The sequence below is a fragment of the Melitaea cinxia genome, chromosome 5 (genome assembly GCF_905220565.1).
Source record: "Melitaea cinxia chromosome 5, ilMelCinx1.1, whole genome shotgun sequence".
NCBI classification, from domain to species: Eukaryota; Metazoa; Arthropoda; class Insecta; order Lepidoptera; family Nymphalidae; genus Melitaea; species Melitaea cinxia.
The window spans coordinates 16,661,214-16,677,820 of NC_059398.1; the positions used below are offsets into that span (position 1 = coordinate 16,661,214).

Sequence of the window (16,607 nt, forward strand, 5' to 3'; positions counted from 1 at the left end):
AAATAAAAATGAATAAAAACAAACTATCTCGTCGCGGGTGTCTATTTGTTTGCGACCAACCTAAAATCTATTGAACGGATATATTAAATTTGTATTCACTAGATATTGATTTTGTGTAAATTCGTTAAGTATTCCTCTTATCATAAAACGTCGGTTAACTTAATCATATCACGCATTTTATGATAGTCCGTCATGTAATTTTATTGAATATAGAAGAAGAAGAAGAAGAAGCGAGATATATTATAAAATCAGTATTATTTAGCTGTAGGCTTTTGAAAGGTTAAGTCATTTCGCCGTAGTGCTGACCCAGATTTGGAGCAAGTTGTTTTCTTCTGTGCCCTACCTAAATGAAAATTGTACCATAGTAGTACATTTTTGGTATTTGTGAAACTGAAAAGTAGTATGAATGGTGAAATTAATACTTCACCATTTACGAAACATTACTAACACAGTATTTCATGTATTATATATATATGTATAACGCTAGATCTCAATTAATTTAAATAAGCCTTTTAAAAAATACAAAAAAAAAAATAAAATAAAATATTAACTGCAGGTGAAATTCCTTCCATGAGTTTTATAGACTGCTCCATTTTTAGCAAAAAATAAAACATTTAATTTTATATTAATGACATTTATTTTTATTTCAATATGTTTAAGAAGTAAATTAATTTCTTCGTCGACGGACTCTTGATATTCTCCACGCGTTGGGCTCTTCATACTTATTGTATAGTGGTTCCAATCGCTGGTTCTTCTTGAACTTAGAAAGTTTCGTGGGGTCAGAGAACTTGAAGAAGGCCGGTGCGAACTCTACAAGCCATTTGGGGTCAATCGTGGTCACTTCACGCATATACTCTTTTGTTGTTTGTACCAACTCATGGTAAATCACCCTAAAATCAAATTAATTTTATTTTAAACTATATTGGTGAAAATTTTTACAATGCTATTATGAAAAAATACATTTAATAATTGTGACGAAAAAACAATCTATTATATACGCATTATTAGGAATAACTCAAAAAGTACTCCTCCAATCTCAATCAAATTGAATGGGACCAAATGACAAATCACCAACGACAAACGTCTAAATCAACATAAAAAATGTAATTTACAAAAAATAATAGTCAATTGAGAACCTTCTCCTCTTTTTAAGATGGTAAAAATGTCTTTAAAAAATTACTTACCACTCTGGTTGTCTATTGAAAAGTGCGCTTGAGGGATGAATGTAAACAACTTGACTGTCTACTAGGGTTCTGTAACCTTCCTGTGGATCTTTTTTCGCAGCGTTCCTAAAGAATCCAGAGCAAATTGTTTTCTGAATCCTTACAATGTTCTTGCCGGCTGATACGACGTCTAATTTATGCCTGAAAATTTTTAGCATTTAAGATTATTACTAATAAAATACTCATAACAATTTCAAAGTAATTTACAAAGACATTTTGTGATTTCACAAACAAATAATAATTTATTTATTTAACACTTTACGCAAGCAAAATTAGCAATAATTTGTAGAAAAAAAAATGTACAAAAGGCGGCCTTATTGCTTAAAAGCAATCTGCATTACTATATTATATTCTGCATTACTATATAATATTTAATTATTAATAACATTTCGTATGTTTCAAATTATTTACTTAGAGTTAAGTTAGAAAAGATGACGTGTTTATTAAATTCAACAATTTTTTTTTAATAACTGACTGACTTACCTGTCCATAATTCCAAGCAATTGTTTCCTTACATCCTGAGCCCGTTTCAATGTCCTAATTTGCACAAAGTTCTCATAGCACCAAGCATTAGAGAACTTATTATTTTTCCAACTGTTGTAAACGGCTAGCAATGTAAGATGGTCTCCTTCTGGTTGATTGAACTTCGCTTTCTTCTGGTCTGCTAGAGCTTGCTTGTCTTTTGGTCGGTAGAACACGTTTTGAACACTCAACATTGACACAATAGTCAATATTTCATCGGAACATTGTAGCGCTACTGACATGATGAGGATTTTTGAGAGGTTCGGTTCCAATGGAAATTCAGCCATCTGTAAAAAAAATATGAAATATTTACATTCATAAAGCAACTGCTTCTAAGTAGAGTTATAAGTATACTAAGCTCCTAAGAATAAAACTTTTAACTTGACTTTTTTTTACTTGGTGGACCGATTTGGCATTTTTTTTTTAATTGAAAGAGTGTGCGTTTCAAGTGGTCCCATTAAAATTGAATTGAGATCTGACAAGTACTTTTTGAGTTGTTACTTATAAGGCGCATTGACATGACTATTTTTTCGTCTAACTATGTTGTATTACTGTTCCATGTAATTGAAGTCGGTTTTTTTTTTTCGTTTGCAAATGTATTTAAACGTGTAACTCTGTTGATAGTTTAAAAATAACTTGAAAATTAAAAATAACTGATGACAAACTTTTGTTATATGTTAAGATATTTTAGTATTTTATAGTTGTAGTAAAATTTTAGAGTATCATAACTTACCCGTCGGCCAAGCCTAGTTAGTAGGCCTTCGGAGTCTAGAGCAGAGAGAGAGTGCAATTGCTCCAGCGCCATAATTAGGGACTCCACAGGGGGCGCGTCCATGAAGTCAAAGTGCAGCAGGTCGTTAATACCCATCGTCTTCAGCTGTAGCACCTGGTGGCATATAGAATAGGAATTACTAGTTTGTTGGGTGTTTGAGATAATTGTGATATAAGTGACATTTATGTTAGTTTTGTGGGCATTTAAGTTACGTAAAGCAATTATTGAAAACTTTTGATGACCTAGTGTTGTGACTTGTAGAGGAGTGTATTGTGACTGTGACGAAGATGGTGATGTCTTTGTGACTAGGGTGGTAGTGTCGTTGTGACGAAGATGGGAGTGTCATTGTGACGAAGATGGTAGTGTCGTTGTGACAAAGATGGTAGTGTGATGATGGTCTCATGGGGGGATTGGGTTGGCAACGCGCTTGCGATGCTTCTGGTGTTGCAGGCATCTATAAGCTATGGTAATCGCTTACCATCAGGTGAGCCGTACGTTTGTTTGCCGCCCTAGTTAAAAAAAAGTGCCGTTGTGACGAAGATGGTAGTATTGCTGTGACTAGGATGACAGTGTTGTTGTGACAAGGATAGTAGTCGTTGTGAAGTTTCATTGCGACGAGGGTAGAAAATATAGTGGAAGTAGGGCTAGTTATAGTAGTATAGTAGTAGGTGCGACAAAGCCAGCACTGCGGTCACCAACCCGCCTGCCCAGCGTGGTGACTATGGGCAACACACATGAGTTCACGCATTTTTGGCGCGAACTTGTGGAGGCCTATGTCCAGCAGTGGACTGCAATAGGCTGAAATGATGAGGGCTAGTTATATGGTGCGACGTCCGACGCGCGGGCGCTACTGACGGTGGTGGCGAGGTTGGTGCGCTGGATCTCGGGCACGGGCGTGGGCAGCATCTCGTCGCGGTAGGCGCGCTCCGTGTACAGGCGGTAGCACTTGCCGGGGCCCGTGCGCCCGGCGCGGCCCGCGCGCTGCTTCGCCGCCGCCTGCGGAGCGCACGGATTGACATGTCATCACTTCTCACAACTCATTTCTAATACACGAACACGATACACCCCGCTGCTGCGCATGGGCCTCTTTCTACGTGTAGGAGAAGGATCATCTGACAGAATAGGTAGCGATCCTATCATAATCATAATTGTACATTTTTAATACAGTTCGAGTAAATTTTAAAAAGTTAAAAACGGAATTGTATTAAGCTAATGGAAGGGACTGGACCCCACGACACGGGGAATCCTAGTGTGGGGACCAGAGACATACTGTTCTTCTTGTGACTAAATATAACTGATGTAATATGTGTTAATGTTATGTACTAACGTTTGAAGAAATAAAGATTTATTATTATTTATATTAAATAAATTTGAAAAGTGAAATTAACATTTGGGGCCTGTTTCAACCGATTGTGAGTATTAGTATCCCACTACTGGGCATAGGCCTCTTTCCCCATGTAGGAGAAGGATTAGAGCTTAATTCACCACGCTGCTCCAATGCGGGTTGGCGGATATATTCCCTACTATGAGTAACGATCGCTATCAGGTGTACATGTTTATCCTGTACATACATTATGAATAGACTTTAATTCAGGTGGTAGAACAGGCCATTAAGAACTATTTCTCCTGAATTAATAAACTACTACTTTTAGATTCACATTTGGGAATAGAACTTTCTCATAATTTAGTAAAATTCGATGGTAAAAAAGAATAACTTTCTTTTTTTGAATATTGATATCTGACAAATTGTATTAGAGCGTTAGATAAACCTACAAATAAATTATGAGTGATACGTACCTGGGATATTGGTGTGACGACTAACGAGTCCATACCGGTCTTAGAATTGTACACTTTCTGTTTAACGAAGCCAGGATCGACGACGTAGTATATACCATCTATCGTCAAGGAGGTCTCAGCAATGTTGGTAGCTATGACCACCTTTCTAGAGCCAGGCGGTGCTGGTTCGAAGATTCTTGTTTGCATTTCCGACGGCAAGGCCGAATACACGGGCAGGATGATAAGTTCCGGTACATCCGGTCCTAAAGATTTCATTCTCTCGTATAATATCTCACACGCCGTATCGATCTCCTCCTGACCGGTCAGAAACAAGAGTATATCACCAGGCGGTTCTCGCAAATGTATTTGCATGACTGTTATCAACGATGCATCCAGATAGTCAGTCTCCGGTTCTTTTGTGTAAAGCACTTCAACTGGGAACGTTCTTCCAGGTATGGTGAAAATTGGCGCTTCAAAGAAGTATTGAGAGAATTTCACGGCATCTAGAGTAGCGGAGGTGACAATAAGCTTCAGTTCAGGTCTTTTCTGAACGGCTTGCTTCAGGAGACCGAACAGCACATCCGTGTGTATGGTGCGCTCGTGAGCTTCGTCCAACATAATAACAGAGTAGCTCTTGAGATCCAGATCCATCAGACACTCTCGTAGTAACATACCGTCTGTCATGTATCTGTAAATTAGAAATTTATATTGTTAAAATTCTAAATAATTGTCTTCGTTCTCAAAGTGAATATAATTGAAATCAATTAAATATTCATTATTACAGATAATTCAAAAACTTCTCATCTAATCTTGCTCAAAACCCCAAAACAAGTATCAGCTTTCGAATAAAAAAGAAATCATTAAAATCGTTACAACAAAAAAAAAAAAGTCAATTTGCCTCCTTTTTCGAAGTCAATTAAATATAATAGATTAGTCAGTTAGTTCAGCCTATTGTAGTCCACTTTTTTAAATAATAAGATAGGCTTGCGTCTGACCACTATTTTAGCTGATGTTAAGTGAAAAATGCGGTCAAGGATGGAGCAGGCTTACCTAAAAGTAACCTATTCACTCGAGACTTAAAGATCCCAAGGTTTTTAGTTATCCGGAAACACAGACGCTCGTAGAGAGTTCCATTATTTGGCCGTACGCATTAAGAATGTACTAGCGAATCGCTTAGTGCGTATAGTGGGAATGTCAACCATATAAGGGTGGCGCATTGCGTCTGGTTATACAAAGATGGAAGGGGCAGGGGGGGGATCAGGTTTTGGAGTTCCTACACACATTCATCGAAGTGCATCCGATAAAAACTGACAGGCCGGCCACCCTACGTCGATGACCCAAGCTTTGCAGCAGACGTCCAGTTTTTTGGAAGCTGTTTGAGCCTTTACTCCTTTGTATGGCACGGGTACACCTCGGAAAGAGAGAGTCAGGTGGAAAAGACTCCACTTTGCCGAAAAGAGACACGCCGGGAACTTAGATGCTTTGAACTTGACCAGGTTTGCGTCACCCCAATTAGAGACAGCTTTAAGGGACAAGTTCGGACTCTGAATCATGGCTTCTTGCGACTGGATCTCAGACCGACTCGCTCGTGCGTCGGACACGTAACGCTCGACAGCGGTGCTGTCATCTGTATACCCAAAGATCCCGGGTAAGAGCAGGTCGTTGATTTGCAGAAAGAATAACGTTGCCGAGAGTACAGACCTCTGAGGGACCCCGTCATTGATGGCCAAGCGATCGGACTCGAAGCCATCTATGATTAGGCGGGTCGATTGCTCCCTCAGGAAGTCAGATATCCAAACACAAAGAGAAGCGAGTAGGCCGGCCGTATGAAGGAAGTTTGCTAATAAGGCTGTCATGCCAGCCCCTGTCATATGCTTTCGAGATATCGAGCGAGACCGCAATGGCTCCCCCGTTTCTCTCGATAGCCTCACTCCATATATCGTGGCTAGAAGATCACCCGTGGACCGATTGGGGCGAAAACCGAATTGTCGATCGCTAAGAAGATCGTTCATCTCAAGGTATGCCAGGAGCCGGTTATTCAGTATACGTACCATACTCTTACAGAGTATGGACGTTACGGAAATGGATCTATAATTGACAGGGTCAGCTCGACTTTTTTGGGCACAGACTGCACGTTAGCTTGTTTCCAGGCTTTCCGCACATGGCATTCCGCTAGAGAAAGACAAAACCGGCTTGTCAGGATTGGAGACAACTCAGGTGCACAAGTTTTGAGTACTATGGCTGGTATTCCGTCAGGACCACTAGTTTTATTAACGTCTAGTTTGAGAAAGGATTTAAGGACCTCTTTTTTCGAATTCGAACTCCAGACATAGATGTCTCGCATCCAATCTAAGAGGTTGGAGGTATGGCGCTGCCTGTATCTAAACGTGAGGATTCTGCAAACAGGTTTGCCTTCTCCTCGGCGGTTTGGGCTAGTGATCCATCGGGTTTAAGCAATGTAGGTAGTGGGGGAACAAAAGGCTTTACTACCAGATGGGTATGATGCAAGTATAGTCCCAATTCTGCCTATGTGGTCAAATCGAGCCTTGCGTAGAGCTTTCTTGCAGGACTCGGCGGTTCTGTTATAGGCTTTCTTCCTCTGACCCACGAGTGGTTACGAGCGTTGACCTAGGCCAGGTAAGCGATGTTCTTTTGTGTTTCAGCACGAGAACAGTCATTATTAAAATCAGGTCGAGCTGCCACGGAGGCTGACGCGTCAGTAAATGGAATGTAATACTCCATTCCCTGACACAGCACATCAGCCACAGAATTCGCACAAAATGAGTGATCATTAGAGGAGAAGCAAATCTGCCACCACGGGTACAATGCAAAGAAAGAACGCATCTCGTCCCAGTCTACTGACTTTTATCGCCATATTCACCGGGTATCTTTGTGGCAGGGAACGGGCGGTGAATGGACGGATACAAACTTGCTTAAAGGCAATAATACTTATACCGAATAGCAGTCAGGATCTGTTGTCAGCAGTAGGTTCAAACAGTTGGCAGTATGCAAGTCAACATGGGGTTGCTTACTGGACCAGCTGGGTGAGATTGAGCGATAAAGCGAGTTTGCGAATGTTTCTGTCAGCGTGATCAGTTTGCTGGTATGGTAAAGTCCCCCAGCATTACCGATTGAGCAGAAGGATACCAATGCTGAGCCGCATCAGCCCCCTTACGAAGATGTTGCATAAGCCTGATTGTCTCCAAATCTCCGCTGTGTGAACGGTAGACACAGATATAAACAATTTTCTTCATTCCTTTATCCACCAAAACCCATTAGTTAGAGAAGCTGGGGTCTTCAAGATTACGGAGACGCTGGCAGCATATATCGTCGCGGGTATAAAGGCAAACTCGTGCGCATGGTTTAAAATTATGCTCCAAGGTATATCCGGGTTACATAAGTATGCTGTGTCAGACGGTCTGCCGATCTCCGAGAGAAACAATAGGGCCGGTTTCTCAATCTTGAGATGGTGATAATGAGATTGAAGTGCAAACCTCGGATGTTATAGAGGTGCATTGCTGGACATAGGCATCACCAAGTTGAGGATGAACGATGATGCAATGATGAATGAATGAGGATAAGCCTGGGAAGAAAACCGGGATGTAAGGCGCGAACTTGGCCACGCGCTTGGCCACGGACATGGCGGCCTCGCGCCGTGTAGTAAATAGTGTAGGCTTGCGACTCACTTTATGATGGTGTCGGGCCCCGTGCAGTCCTCGAAGCGGATGGTGTAGCCCACCTCCTGGCCCAGCCGGCAGCCGAACTCCTCGGCCACGCGCTTGGCCACGGACATGGCGGCCACGCGGCGCGGCTGCGTGCACGCCACTCTCGCGCGCGCCGCCAGCCCCACCTCGCACACGTACTGCGTGATCTGCGTCGTCTTGCCCGACCCCGTCTCGCCGATCACGATCAGGATCTGGTTGTCCGATATCGCCTGTGGACGCAACACTGTATTAGGGGTCTTTTTTTTTTTGCATAATTTCGAACACATTTTGTACATTTATTGTCGCATTTGTAATTTGATACAGTGGTTTATTAGTTATTTGCCCCGGCCAGAGGCTAATTGGAAGTAGAAGATTGGGTGGAGGAAGAGAGTTTTGCAATTTGATACAATTTTTCTCTGCCTATTAGGGGTCGTCCATTATTCGAGTCAGGCTCGAAAAGAAGGGGTGTGGAAAAAATTCTCAAAATATCACAAGGTATGACGCTGTATATGGGCGACTGTAAAATGATATCACGTGTATTTATTTTTCGTTGAACGCGCGATTTCTATGAGATTATACCTCTATTTCAAGATAATATTCTGAAAATTTCAATATACTTAAAAATATGTTTTTGGTAAAGGGGAGTCCAAAACCTCACTATATATCCATCACAACAAAAATTGTAAAAAAGGAAATTTTATTTAAAAAAAAAATAATTTAAAATAAATTTTGTTTAATTACCTTCGTCAGCTCATCTTTTAACTTGTAAATGGGCAAGGATTGCCTTTGCTCCAGGAGAGACAGATTAGTCTTTTTACCGAACGAAGATTTCTTCCCCCCGATTACGTGTTTCTTCCACTCTGGTAAATCCTGGGGGGTGATACCGGTGCCCCTCATATTTGCGGCCAAAGCCCGGCCGTCGGACTCGGGTAATGGGTCTATCCAGTTTTTGTTTAAGCCAGTTGGCATGCTCTCCATTTCCTGCTCTCTTTGTAACATCTTCTGTTCTCTTCTCTCTTTCGCCAGCGCCGATTGCATCATGGCGGCCTGTGCTAGCGATCCGTCTGGATTCTTTACTATCCTAACGGGAGATAGGTCGTGTAACGCTCGGCCGTGACCTTGGAGGAAGGGAGGTTCCTCTTCAACAAGTTCTATTTCTATATCAGCCTCACCGTCTTCGTCTTTTGGCAGTAGACCTGTCTCCTCGTCGAAGTCTGGTAGCTCACTTTTATCAACGACTCCTGATGATATCATCTGCGAAATTAATACAAAAAAATATAGGAAAATGTAGATAAAAGTTATGTTATTACTTTTAGTATAATTCAAGGAAAAGTGATGATTTTTATACAATTTGGGCCCAATCACGACAATGTTTTGTAAGTTTAGGTAATGTAATGTACATATTCATTTTAATATTTGCAGAGTTTCTGAAATAAATGTCACCAAGTGGCTACAAGGTTTATAATTGTAACATGTAATAAGACTGCTAAAGGACACACAAAATAAAAATTATAACTTGTAAGTTTTTGCTGTAGGCAGATTGTTCTGCAGAATATATTAATTTAGACAACAATTACATAGACATTACTTTTTATCTTTATCCATAATTATATGCCACAACTCTTCTGGTCTCAAATTTCTTTTTTACTGACCTGTTTAATTTCCCATCGCTCAGGACTAGAGATTCTAGTGACTCGTTTCCGACTGGAATCTTCATCAGGATCGAGACCACTCTGTAGACCAGCCAGTACGGTGGCTGCTGGTGGCGGACGGTCAGGGTTACGACCTTCACGCTCCGCCTGATGATGGATATTTAGTTCACGTTATAAACAATAACTTCAATTAAAAACACTTGTTATGTCTTTAGTTTCTGTTTCAATTTGAAGTTATATTTTTTTGGAGAATACTATAGAATTTTAATTACTAATTAAAAAATATTATCTTGAAAAAGTGTTTTTACAACTGATTAATTAGTATATGGTGAGGATTTAACAGATGATATCAAACAAATATATGTAAAAACCATTATTTTTATCCCATAACTTGACATACTTACCTCTAAATGTGCATGAGATGTTGGGTTCAAGTCCTTTCCTGTTTCTTGACAAACATCTTTCATAGTCAGTGATAACTTTTGTCCAGTCACAGACAACACTTTAACCTGAAAAAAGTATCCAAATAAGAGAAATACGATTGATCATTTGATTTTTGATTGGATCATTGATTCCTGAAATATACAAATATTCTGTGCAATTTTGTTAATCTATATTTCATTCTATAAGAAGCTTTTAATACACAATGTATTATCATCACCATATGTGGTAGAAATTATGTCCGATTCGAGTGGTATCAGACAATAAAGTATACAGTGCACAATATTGTAAAATTAAAAAATAAACTTATTTTTCATTTTTTCATATAACTAGATCGGCAAACAAGCGCACGGCTCACATGATGGTAAGCGATTACCGTAGCTTATAGACGTCTGTAAAACGAAAAGCACCGCAAGCGTGTTGCTGACCCCATTCCCAATTCTCCCAGAAGCTCTAGTGACCTTACTTACCAACAGGTATACAACACAGCTTGAAAGCGGTGTCATTTAGCTGTGATCTTCTGTAAGGTCGAGGTACTACCCCAGTTGGGCTGCTCCATATTTTGATCAGGAAATTTCCGGCTGTGCCCTACTTCATTTATATTTTCTCATATTAAATAATATGTCATTAAGCATTCTAATAATCATATTTACCTTATATCATTTAGTAATCTTTTGATGTTTAATAATTACAATTATTAATATTCATTATCAAAAATTAATTATAAAACAAAAATTTACCTTAACTTTATCTCCTCGAGAGACTACATCAGAAACATTAGTGACCCTCCCTTCAGCCCTCAGCTGAGATATGTGAACGAGTCCCTCCCACCTCTTGCGTAACCCTTCCATTTGTATGAAACATCCAAACGGCACTATATTTGCCACTCTGCCATTGTAAATCTGAAAAATAGTCAGTACATAGTGTTAAGAATAACTTAATAATAAAAGAAACTTTTTTTTAATACATTTATTTGTATTTTTATTAATATACTTAATATTGAAAAAAAATGTTATAAAATAAAGAAACTAATGAATTTAAGTAAATATAACTAGATTTTGTTAAGCTAATTTTATACAAAAGTATAGTATAACTTACCTTCCCTGGCTCAGGGTCATCACTCATCGCAACTTCGGGGCTCTTCTTCTTTGGTTTTCTATTATATTCACTCTCTCTATACCTACTTCTACTTTCTCTACCAGGAGATTGTGATCTAGACCTAGATCTTCTGTTTCTGGATCTTGATCTCCTATGCCTTTCTCTAGATCTGGATCTATGACGTTGTTTACTTCTTGACCTTCTTCGTCTATCTCTATCTCGACTTCTGCTTCTTCTGCCCTTACTTCTGCTACGTCTATCTCTACTTCTACTACGTCTTTCTCTGCTTCTGCTTCTTTTGTCTCTACTACGACTCCTTCTTCTTTTCCTTTCTCTTGAGCTATCCCTTTTAACACGACTGTCCTTACGATCCCTACTATGATCTCTTTTATTGACATTTCTTTTGGTGTCTTCATTTGTGTCATGACTGTTGGAAGGAGCTAAAGCTTCTAATGCAGCCATTGCCTCTTGCACAGCATCTTTACTAGAAGATTCTTTTACTTTTGATTCATCTTTAAATATTTCCTTTGCAGTAACTCTTTTATTTTTCTTTTCGTCTTCGCTGTCTTCATCGGACGAAAAAACTGGAGGCTTGTCATTAGGAATAGCTAAACCAGGAAATTTCGATGCCAAGGGATTACTAGATTTTTTATCTTTTTCCTCAATTTTTTCACTTTCACTAGCAACTGGTTTCATGTGCTGTATTATACGGAGTAAATTTGTCATAAACGAGTCGGAAAACTCGGCTCCATTTTCGATAAGTGCTTTTTTGAAACCATCAAACTGAGGATTCTTGTCAGCCAGATCAATGATAAATTCCGCTGCAAATAATGAGTATTATGGTTATTACTTATTTTGTTGAAGTAATAAGCAAAAAAAATAACACGTAACGTAAAAGCCCAAAAGCCAGTGTCAAATGACCATCCACCACGACCCTTGCGACCACGATAGCAATGCAAATATCATTCAACGATAAAAAAGAGAACATATTTATCAATTTCATGTAAGGAACTGGTTGATAATTAAAGTAAAATAAATGTTTAAGTACCAAATGTATTGCAAAATTATAACTTACCCAAATCTTTGTCATTTATCCCTAAATGGTTGTCTAATTCTGTACATATTTTTGATACTAGAGAGAGATGTTCTAATTTCGCGACTTCATCCATTTTGCTAATCACTTTATATATTACTTAAAACTAAATAATATTTTAATATCATCGTCCTCAAGACCAAAGAGTAAAATAACTTGCATAAACACTCAAGACAAACACGAAAACATTGAATGCGAAATGACATGTGACAATAACTGACTGACATCAATGCACACATATGTCACAACTTGCATTTCACCACAGATATTATTATAATATTTATAAAATTTAATTGCCCTTTATTGCTTAAATTTCAGATCACTTTTGAGTTTTTGACTCCTTTGAGTCTTGAAAAAGGCATCAATAACTTATTTAAATTTGAAAGAAATTAAATTATGATAATTGCAAAACAAATTCCAATTAAAATATACATAAATAATTATGTGGTGTCATGGGACACCAGGTAGCATAGAGCAACACGGAGGGGAGTAGCCATTGCGTTTGTTACCGATACAAAACTGTCTATCATTTTTTGCGGGGTAGAAATTACACACATGCACACTTTATCTAATTCCCACAAAAATTAATCGTCTGTCACTACGAAACTCACACATACTAAATTTAAATCACACTTACATTTTTCACACACACATAGATACATTCTGTGTCATTACAGTATAATGACACGCCGTAACTACACTGACAAGTTGCTTATAGTCGTGGTTGTACCAACTGTCGATAAGCATTATCGATAAATTCAAGTACTCGGTTAGGGAAATAAGGTTTTTAAAGTGATACAAAGTTAAGATGTTATTATAAAAATACTTAATTTATTATATACTACAAATCAAACATCTTCATGTAAAATAAACGATTATAAAGAGTAAAGATTTGATTGTTTGTTTGTTAGCATTGAATAGGCTCAGAAACTACTGGACCGATTCAAAAAATTATTTCACCGTTGAGAAGCTACACTATCCTTGAGCGACATAGGTTATACTATATTTTCAAAAATATTAGGGATCCTTACTAAAACTCCAAAAATGTAACCCAAAGGATAAAAAATAACCTAAAAAATTCCTTACATTACATACAGCCAAATGTCAAGCCTACCGTCAGGAACTTCGTTCCAATTAGTTAAGCGTTGCGACAATTTGCATAAGTTTTTGATAACTAATATAAGCAGTTGTTAGTTGCATTACATTACTTGCAACATTTCGTTTGGGTTCCAGTTTCCAGTAGATTCAAAGAATCGAATCAAAGAATTGAATGAGTTAACGTAGTCGTAAACAATGATGAATCATCATATTGTATTAATGATACAATTGCTATCTATTATTATTATTACTATCACAGATGGATGGAGCACGCGCCGGACGGGACGTGCTGAACATCATCGCCAACGATATTTTTCCCTCCCCAAGTCCCCATGCGTTTTTAATCCGTTTCACCTTGCTCTTTGGTTTCACCGTTTCACGTTCCCGTACCTACCCCACCCCAGCCTGCAAAATAATGATATTTGTAATCAAAAAAATACTAACTGATAGATTTTGAATTGCTCAATTCAGCTACGTTGTCCTTTTAAATTGCTCACCTCAAATTATTTAATTAAAAATCAAATTTTTTTAAAAAAAATCAAATATTTTCAAACTCCTATATCTTTTGATGTATACAATATTTTAAATTGCTCAGTGTTAAAGAACTGCTCAAGTTGCATTTATAATTGCTCAAGTACAATTTGGAACAGCTCCACTTTCCTTAATTTTTAAATAAATATAAATAGTTTGAACAATTTTAACGTTTATATCATAAGACAGGTGAACGCTGCGCGTGCGCATAGACAATGATGCGAAGCAAAAAGATTGCGGATATTCGTAATAAAAAAGATGCTAATCGTTCAATTTTCAATAGCTCAATTCAAATACGTTGTCCTTTTAAATTGCTCACCTCAAATTATTTAATTAAAAATCAAAAAACTCGTTGAAAAATATTCTTTTAATTAAATAATTTGAGGTCAGCAATTAAAAAGGCAACGAAGTTGAATTGAGCTATTGAAAATCGAACGATTAGTATCTTTTTTATTACGAATATCCGCAATTTTTTTGCTTCGCATTTAGTCTATGCGCACGCACTGCGTACACCTGTCTTATGATATAAACGTTAAATTTGTTTAAACTATTTATATTTATTTATAAATTAAGGAAAGTGGAGCTGTTCCAAACTGTACTTGAGCAATTATAAATGCAACTTGAGCAGGGTTTTAACACGTTGAACAATTTAAAATATTGTATACATCAAAAGATATAGGTGTTTGAAAATATTGATAAAAGAATATTTTTCAACGACTTTTCGATTTTTAATTAAATAATTTGAGGTGAGCAATTTAAAAGGACAACGTAGTTGAATTGAGCTATTGAAAATGTATCGATTAGTATTTTTTTTTTTTACAAATATCATTATTTTATTTGTTCGAACAATTTATATTTATTTAAAAATTAAGGAAAGTGGAGCTGTTCAAATCTGAAAGTTTGAAGAAAAAGCAAAACTTGAGCAATTATAAATGCAACTTGAGCAGTTTTTTAACACTTTGAGCAATTTAAAATATTGTATACATCAAAAGATATAGGAGTTTGAAAATATTTGATTTTTTTTAAAAAAATTTGATTTTTAATTAAATAATTTGAGGTGAGCAATTTAAAATGACAACGTAGTTGAATTGAGCAATTCAAAATCTATCAGTTAGTATTTTTTTGATTACAAATATCATTATTTTGCAGGCTGGGGTGGGGTAGGTCGTTCCCGTCCAGTCAGTTTGGAACCTTTTTTACTCTGTAGCAAAACAAACGACTGACAATTAATAATAATTACAATTTGACATTACATTAAGATTATTGTATATGTCTCCGTCTTTTGCTATTGTACTCTTTGGTATAAGTTAAAATAGTTATACCTTTCAGTAATAAATGGCTTTTTAATAAATACCAATACAATAGGCAAGTGAATATTATTTGTTACTATAAGCATAGTCGCTAATTATGGAAAATAACACTGATCATTCCGATCCTAATAATTTCAGTCCGTTAACTGTACAAGAAGTAGACGTAGACTTTTTACCGATTGTTTACGAAATTATACGAAGGTATATTTTTATATGATATTATTTTTAGATAACTTGACAACATAATATGTGACAGATTTTAAATTGACATGTTTTTTATGGTTACGCAGTGTTGAAAGGGACTTCCATGATAACTCGGCCAAAGCAAGAGAATCTCAAGATTGTAGCTTGAAGGTGTTAGAGTTACAGAAGAAATTCGACATCGCTCGTTCTCAGGTATTATTTAATTAACAATATATATATAACCTATATTTTATTATACATCAATGACCAGTGCCTTTATACAAAATAATATGTATTTAAAAGTGTAAAAAAATGCAATTACTATATAAACATCCAAATTCATTATATTAATAATTTTCTTCCACATTGAGTTACTATTATATACTAACCACATTTCTTTTCAATAAGCACAGAATTGTAATATTTCAGATAAGGCGTCTACCAGGAATTGAATACAACAAACACGACCAGTTGAAACAATTTGAGATCCTCAGGACACAGTTGAGGCTGAAAAGAGAACTCTTGCAAAAGTACCGTAACATGTGTTCATTCGAAACGTCGTTTAAGTGATTTAAGATGCCTCTGCGGACGATACTTAGATATTTAGCCAATAATGAACATCTTGTTCAAAAAATCGCAGACTCTTATCCAGTAAGGAGAGCAGCCCAGCTGGCTGTGGCAGTATTTTTTAGAGGAAAAGAAAAGTTATCAGATGTGGATCCCCAGAAAGTAAACAGGCTTGTGTCATTTTTTAGGAAATTTAGTCAAAATGTTAGAGAAGGTATCGATGAAGCCAAAACCAAGTTAAAGAAATAAAGTTCCTTTCCATTACTAACAAGGCGAGTCTAAAATGGTCAAAGTTTTATGATTTCAGAGAGTACTCTTCAAAGTGTAATGTGTAAAATTTCTATTTAGCCAATTAGTTGGAAATGAATACAATACTTTTGCAGTTTATCTTAGAGTTTGTAAATCAATTAGTCATGTTTACTAGTATAAGCTAGCACAGAGATATTTAATTATTAAATAAAATAACAATTTACTCTTCCAGCTAGTTTTATTTCTCAAAATCAATAAAAATATCCTCTTATACTATAAAAAATCACATTACAACTTTAATTGTGAATACTGAAGTGCTATGATATGAAGCAGAACTGCTAGCAACACTAACAGGATATTTATTACTTAGTTTTGTCTTCACTTAAGA

At 37.0% G+C, this 16,607-nt stretch overlaps 2 protein-coding genes across 2 annotated transcripts; one reads left to right on the forward strand and one right to left on the reverse strand.

The window, feature by feature from the left end:
* Positions 1-618: 618 nt before the first annotated feature.
* LOC123654087 (ATP-dependent RNA helicase DHX8) lies at positions 619-12,508 on the reverse strand. The gene is made up of 13 exons (XM_045590048.1): positions 12,264-12,508; positions 11,189-12,009; positions 10,831-10,992; positions 10,041-10,158; positions 9,650-9,783; positions 8,739-9,251; positions 7,980-8,227; positions 4,315-4,981; positions 3,373-3,513; positions 2,479-2,631; positions 1,707-2,032; positions 1,185-1,364; positions 619-890 (listed from the first exon to the last, which is right to left on the reverse strand). Exons 1-13 carry the CDS (start codon positions 12,355-12,357, stop codon positions 668-670), a joined length of 3,780 nt encoding a protein of 1,259 aa, XP_045446004.1. The 5' UTR covers positions 12,358-12,508; the 3' UTR covers positions 619-667.
* Positions 12,509-15,125: 2,617 nt separating this feature from the next.
* Positions 15,126-16,059, forward strand: LOC123653740 (mediator of RNA polymerase II transcription subunit 9). Its single transcript, XM_045589725.1, has 3 exons — positions 15,126-15,421; positions 15,511-15,616; positions 15,833-16,059. Exons 1-3 carry the CDS (start codon positions 15,318-15,320, stop codon positions 15,971-15,973), a joined length of 351 nt encoding a protein of 116 aa, XP_045445681.1. The 5' UTR covers positions 15,126-15,317; the 3' UTR covers positions 15,974-16,059.
* The last annotated feature ends 548 nt before the right edge of the window (positions 16,060-16,607 follow it).

Excerpts from the sequence above, each read along its gene's own strand:
- LOC123654087 (XM_045590048.1), bottom strand. The coding sequence starts at position 12,357 with ATGGATGAAGTCGCGAAATTAGAACATCTCTCTCTAGTATCAAAAATA. Across the intron at positions 12,010-12,263 it reads GATAAATGACAAAGATTTGG|CGGAATTTATCATTGATCTG; the intron begins GTAAGTTATAAT and ends CATTATTTGCAG. Across the intron at positions 1,365-1,706 it reads TTGCTTGGAATTATGGACAG|GCATAAATTAGACGTCGTAT; the intron begins GTAAGTCAGTCA and ends AAAAATTTTCAG.
- LOC123653740 (XM_045589725.1), top strand. The coding sequence starts at position 15,318 with ATGGAAAATAACACTGATCATTCCGATCCTAATAATTTCAGTCCGTTA. Across the intron at positions 15,422-15,510 it reads GTTTACGAAATTATACGAAG|TGTTGAAAGGGACTTCCATG; the intron begins GTATATTTTTAT and ends ATGGTTACGCAG. Across the intron at positions 15,617-15,832 it reads TCGACATCGCTCGTTCTCAG|ATAAGGCGTCTACCAGGAAT; the intron begins GTATTATTTAAT and ends GTAATATTTCAG.